Source organism: Galdieria sulphuraria (genome assembly GCF_000341285.1).
Source record: "Galdieria sulphuraria unplaced genomic scaffold scaf_178, whole genome shotgun sequence".
NCBI classification, from domain to species: Eukaryota; Rhodophyta; class Bangiophyceae; order Galdieriales; family Galdieriaceae; genus Galdieria; species Galdieria sulphuraria.
The window spans coordinates 1-6,118 of NW_005178297.1; the positions used below are offsets into that span (position 1 = coordinate 1).

The window sequence follows — 6,118 nt, forward strand, 5'->3', positions numbered from 1 at the left end:
TAGTCTTTTGGATGCCGCTTGGAAACAACTTTATCAAGTTCAACAACATACCACTATTTTGTTAGGCCCATCAAATGCCGGCAAGACGACAATACTTGAAAGGCTAAAGATCCTTTTTGCTGAAACTGAGAACCACAAACAACTGCCCAAGGTTCGGCCGACAATTGGTCTCAACGTAGCCAACTTGAAAGTCTCTTCTACTTACTTTCTTCTTTGGGATTTTGGAGGAAAGGAATCGTTGAGACCTATCTGGGAAAAGTATGTAACCGACGCTGAAACGGTCGTTTATGTGATAGACTCTTCTTCAGAAGAGACTGTAAACGATTCCAAGAAACTTCTTAAAGAGTTGCTTGAACGTACAGATCTAGTAAAAGTCCCGTTTCTAATTTATGTGAACAAGCAAGATCTTCCTGGAGCTCTATCACTCCTCCAAGTGGTAGACAAGCTTGACCTACCGTTCGAAGTGGATAGATTACGTTGGTTCCAAAACTGTTCTGCAATTCAAGGTTACGGTATTAAGGAAGGTTTTGAGTGGCTTGAACGACATTTAGTGGCAAAACCTCAAAAGCTATCCGATCATAATATAGTAAAAGTTGCCAAACCAAAACCCAGCTATCTTAGCGAGCAGTGAATTAAAAAAATTTTTGAACAATACGAAAAAAACATTTCTTCTTGCAGTTTTCTAACTTGTTGTATTGTTGGCTGTGTATCTAAACCGCACAGCAACTTGGCTGTATAAACTTATAGTGGTTCAGAAGTGGAAGTTTAGAGATCTCTGAAGAAAGAATTATTTATATAAAGCTCAAATTTTTAAAAAAGGAATAATCAAAAATTAAAGTCATGGTCTAGTTTAAAATATAAATTAGGCCAAACTACAAAAAATTTACTCCAAATTGAAATCGGATTAAATGTAATATTAAATTAAATTTAAAATATATTTCTAAAATTATCTCTTTGATTAACAATGAATATTAAAAACTTTCCAAAAAGTAAAAATTGCAGTTTTGCGGAGTGTTACATAAAATGTAACAGTAAAAAGTAAAGCAATTTTTACGTTTTTAAAAAAAATTAACATGACTTAGATTTCGAATTTATATCTGTTACCTATTTTTCCACCAATCCTTCGCAAAAGTTTGGGAAACAAGTAATGGAAACAATATGGACGCGTCTCCAAATACTTTTACAGGGCTTCCTCCACTTCTGATTTTTCCCCATGAAATAGCTTCTTCAGGTGAAGCCCCACTGTCACTTCCGTCGTATTCCTGCGCTGTATTCACTAACACTGAAAAATCAGCGCCATTTCTCATTAAATTTGCATTAAAAGTATGATGTTTGGCTACTCCTCCACCCAGTACTATCATTCCGGTTTTCTTAGCATGAATTGCGATTTTATTCAACTTTCTGATATCTGCAACTAAATCTATTTCGAGTCCAGGTTTTTTATAGGTATGAAAGAAAAGCATATCTCCCATCGAACCATCGGTCAAAGCTGGACAGAACACTGGTATTTGATTCTTTGCAGCCCAATAATATATAGAAGAAGGATCCTCAATCCTTTCTCCCAGTCTCTGAATAAAGGAGGACGGTGTCCATTTCATTTCACTTTGCTGATCTACCATGTCGTCCAAAATAGGAAGCAACCACTTTTCAAAACGACAGTAGTTTTCATTTGGTACAAGTAAATTTCCTATTCTATTTAGCCCATTTTGTCGCAGCTCTGCACCGCTCAAGTTGAAACTACCTAAAATCGTTGGCGCAAAGCATTTGATAAGATCTTCTTCGACTCCACCAGCAGTCGTAACCAGGACATCCACCTAAGCGTCGAGTAAAGTTTTCAGAATAAAACACCGTCCATTTTTTTTCTTACATATTTATGTTCAACTAGAAAGCGAATGCTTTCTCTAACTCCACAAGAAACCATATTAGAAGTATAACCCAGAAAAATAGTACATTCAGGTGGACAGGTATTCTGATCGACGACAGATGTCTGTTGGTTTGAGTGACGACAACTCAACTAGGAAAACTATGATGAGTCAAGTAAGGAAATGACTGACGAAGAGTCTCACCATGCGATTGATTTCCTGTGTCGCCAGAGCAAAGTTGGTGGCTTGAAATCCAGTTTGTAGGAAGGAACTAAACAGCTGGTCATACTGTATGCCCTGATTGAAGTCGTAGCCTTTGACAGTTTCTCTTTCAATCGGATGAGAAGAAGAACTTTTCAACACATTTTCGATAACAAAGTTGGGCAGATGATCCTTGTTCTCCATCCTTGTCTTCAATAGAGACAATAGAAAAGTGAAAAATTGATTTGGGCATAGTGTTCGATCATCATGGAAGAACAAGAAAGCGTGTTGGAAAAGGACTGTTTTATGCAAACTTCCAAAGGCATGTTGTATGGTTTAGCTGCTGGTGTCACTTATGGTGTCATATACAACTTTGTTTCCGAGTTTGAAAACGATCTTCGAGAGAAAGCTTTGGAACGATACGGTCACTTGGTTCAGAGGTTTAGCAAGCCACCTGTGCAGTTCAATGTGAGATAAAAACTCGTTGTTGGTTTTCTTTTGATGATGTGTGTGTGTGTGTGTATGTGTGTGATGATAGGCTGTTTCTAATCTTGCACGTTATTCTCTAGTGGGTGCGTCCACTGGGGCGCTGCTTTTAGGAGGCTCTTGTGTGGTGGCACACTTACGAAACAAGGAAAGTTTTTTCAATGGTTTGATAGCTAGTGGTTTAGCTGGCATTCCCTTTGCCATCAACAGTAAGTTTTGTGTGTGTATTTGTTGTTTCTCATTCCCTTTTGTAAGGTGGAGTGGTACGAAATGGGTTTTATGCAAGCGGATTTTTGGCGCTTTGTCATACACTATTATCTCTTCAAGGAGGTCGATTGGTGGTGAATAACGGTGAAACCGGTAAGATGTTTTAAATGGATGTCCATAATACAAAAGCACACTCATCTCCTATCTGTATTCAGTATTCAAATATGAACCCAAATAAGGGAGTCAAAACGATGAGACACTGTCCGTGCGTGTCCATTAGAGAAAGGTTTGCTATGTCAATCTTTTCCAGTGTTCCCATAAATATGGCATTTGATGTAGACAACGTTGTATTTGCCATTTTGTCTCCGCTTGGGCTATGGCTTGTCGATTGCTTTCTTCTTGTTGTTGTATTCTTTTTTTCAAACCACGGTAACAATTCAAGTTGCCAAGTTGATTGCTGGGTTCGATAAGCAAACGCAAAACACAACGCCACAAGTGATACATCTTCACATTGAGGTGTTGCCAATTTTCTCAAAATGGAACAAGCACAAGACAATGCCATCGGATTGGATGCCAATCGAATGGCTTCGAAATAACATGATAAGATAGCATCCAGTTGTTCCATCTTACCATTCCATTTTCTTTCTCTCCACATCCCAAGTAATAGCCATGCAGTATCATTGCAAGGATCTCTTCTCAAGGCATCTTGTATGAATGCGTAGGCAATCGCTTCATCCAACGGTAACCACAAGGCAGCAAAGAAAAGAGACACAAGTACATGAGAATAACGTTTGTTGGCAGGTAGTTTACCAAGCAATGATAAAGTAGAAAGAAAAAGGTCTCGTGTCGAATTCATCTCCTCCTTTGTGGCCAATAATAAACAAGATGTAAAACTAACAAACAACAAATGTTTGGGAAGCAGGGATTGCCTACAACTATGTATCAAACGGATAGCTAATTGAGATAGATTACGAGGATGATTGAGAAGAGATGAATGTTGTTGAGGAAATAGAACCAACCATAAACTGATCCAAGCCCAATACATATAGTTGTTGATATGATGAGGATATCGATGTAACAATCTTCCTATTATGCGAATACTTTGTTTCACTTCACTGTCCATGATGTTGTGAGGAGACCTTGTCTGAAAATATAACTTTGTACATAAAGCTATCCCCAAGTGGTCGATCAAAGCCAAGTCCGTCCAAGCATTTTGCAAAGAGAAACAAGAAATAGCCTTGTCCAAAGTATTCAATGCTCTTTGATAAAGACCATTGGATCCAAATTGGGAAACAGCTTGTTTGAAATACACTTGTCCTAAAGTACATTTCCATGATGAAGATAATGAAGCATTTTGGTCGTTGGCTATGGATTCCAGTTCTTCCACAGCTTCCTCCAATCGATTCAATAAAGCCAATAATCGTCCCTTTTTGACACGATAACTAAGTTGTCGGTGATAAATCATTTCCAATTGTGGTTGTGTCCATAAAGATTGTTGGCAAGTCTTTTCTAGTGATGCCAATCCCCGAGTACAACTAGCTAAAGCAGCAGACAATCTTCCATCAGCAGCATAAGCATCGCAAAGACCTAACCAAGCAGTACTTTCCATACATTGAGACTGTAAAATGGACATCGTATCTTGTAATAATGGCTCCAAATAGATGAATAAATCGCCATCTTCATCAAATGCTTTCCTTTCATCCTTTCTCATATATCTTAATCCTGTTTGGAAGTAACTAGATGGAGTGGTGGGAAGACTCCAATTCTTCCCGAGAGATAATTGGAAACTACCTAGAAGAATATATGGCCAAGCCATGTTACAAGAGGCATCAGATGTCAATTGCTGTAACAGTTGTTGTGCCAATTGGATTTGTTGTGTCTTACTATACAATCGAAATAGTCTCCAACTTGCAAACTGATGTTGATGAGATAATAAAAGACATCTTTGATAGCACTTGATAGCCCTATTTTGATATACAACAACTGAAGAAGAAGAGACATCCAAAGATAGATATTCAAATAAGAATCCCAACAACGCAAAAGGGAGTTGATAAAAAGCATCATTCTGAGTTGCCTGAATCAATCGTTTTTCAGCCCATTCCAATTCCTTCGTATAGTACAAATCATGAAAAGCCAATAAACATAAGGTTCGACTTTTTTCTCGTTGATCATCTATGTGCAATGCTTTGCGAATAGAATGAAAACAATTCATCAATATATCATTTGATTGTTCTTCCAAAGGTAATGATAGAGCAATATTCCAGTCTTTGATAGCAGCCAAAGGGTTCTTTTCTTGAAACCAATGTTGCTTTCCTATTTCATTCCATTCCCATCGACAAGCATCACAGTGTCGTTTCTTCATGAGGATCCATTCTAGTCTTTGCCAATCTTGTTCAAAGTATGCAAAACGATATTTCTGTAACCACTTCCAATCCTCATCTTGTTCATTATTCTCCAATTGATTGGAGTTATAAAAGCATCGCACCCAACGAAATAGATATTCTATATGACCTAAACTACAAAGACGATATTTTCTTGTCTCTTCTATAAATGCAATGGCTTCCTTACAACACGAACGAATGGACTCAATAGATATATTTTCTGGATGACTCAATATACGAAGCAAATGGATAAGAAAATGAATAACATCTCCAGCACAAGTCTTGGGTGATGGTTTTGAAGGAATAGATGAAAAGAAGAATGGCATATGATACTTTTGTGAAGCAACATAATAAAAACTCATGAGAAGCAAATAAGCATATGAAATGGGATAATGCCAAGGATGCATTCTTATTACTCTTTGACCAATCCTTCTTATTTGTTGAACTAGAGTCTGATTGGGTCGATGTATAAAATCATCCAAATAACATTCCAATGCCATATCCAAGAAGAAACAAGTATATCGATTAGGATCATGAAAACGATATAAGCATTCCCATTGTTGCATTTTATGGCTTTGTTCTTCTGCTTCTATTCCAGTCTTGTCATTCATTCTCGAGATAGATTGTAACATAAGTTGCAGTTTCTGTCTATTCACCAACTTTTGAAGATCTTCAAGCGTCCATGGAACAGATGAATAATTCTGACCCAAAAATATCACCAATTGATTCAATTCTTCACATAAACCTCGGTAACAACGATCGATTGCCATCTGATGAGCTACGGATAGCAATGCAAACCAAGGACAATGAGAGAACCATTCACTGCAACACGCTGTTGTAGCTCCTTCACAAACTATTTCTTCCACCAAATAAAAACAACGAAAAGCTTGCAATAACTTTTCCATAGTTTCCTCCTTTTCTGTGCTTTGAGTGGCCAATTGTTTCCATAAAAGCCACTTTCATAGGCTCTCTCTGAGTGAC

At 37.7% G+C, this 6,118-nt stretch overlaps 4 protein-coding genes across 4 annotated transcripts; 2 read left to right on the plus strand and 2 right to left on the minus strand.

Moving 5' to 3' along the window:
- Gasu_63500 (ADP-ribosylation factor) lies at window positions 1-815 on the plus strand (the record flags this gene model as incomplete). The annotated part of the gene is made up of 1 exon (XM_005702453.2): window positions 1-815. A coding segment is annotated over one exon (631 nt), but the record flags the coding sequence as incomplete, so codon positions are not given.
- Window positions 816-867: 52 nt separating this feature from the next.
- On the minus strand, window positions 868-2,280 carry Gasu_63510 (deoxyhypusine synthase). Its single transcript, XM_005702454.1, has 3 exons — window positions 2,067-2,280; window positions 1,868-2,014; window positions 868-1,814 (listed from the first exon to the last, which is right to left on the minus strand). Exons 1-3 carry the CDS (start codon window positions 2,265-2,267, stop codon window positions 1,101-1,103), a joined length of 1,062 nt encoding a protein of 353 aa, XP_005702511.1. The 5' UTR covers window positions 2,268-2,280; the 3' UTR covers window positions 868-1,100.
- A 10-nt stretch (window positions 2,281-2,290) lies between these two features.
- Gasu_63520 (uncharacterized protein) lies at window positions 2,291-3,151 on the plus strand. The gene is made up of 4 exons (XM_005702455.1): window positions 2,291-2,531; window positions 2,602-2,758; window positions 2,805-2,909; window positions 2,972-3,151. The coding sequence occupies exons 1-4, from the start codon at window positions 2,331-2,333 to the stop codon at window positions 2,992-2,994; spliced, it is 486 nt and encodes a 161-aa protein (XP_005702512.1). The 5' UTR covers window positions 2,291-2,330; the 3' UTR covers window positions 2,995-3,151.
- Window positions 3,152-3,165: 14 nt separating this feature from the next.
- On the minus strand, window positions 3,166-6,050 carry Gasu_63530 (uncharacterized protein). The gene is made up of 2 exons (XM_005702456.1): window positions 3,267-6,050; window positions 3,166-3,213 (listed from the first exon to the last, which is right to left on the minus strand). Exons 1-2 carry the CDS (start codon window positions 6,040-6,042, stop codon window positions 3,194-3,196), a joined length of 2,796 nt encoding a protein of 931 aa, XP_005702513.1. The 5' UTR covers window positions 6,043-6,050; the 3' UTR covers window positions 3,166-3,193.
- Between the last annotated feature and the right edge of the window lie 68 nt (window positions 6,051-6,118).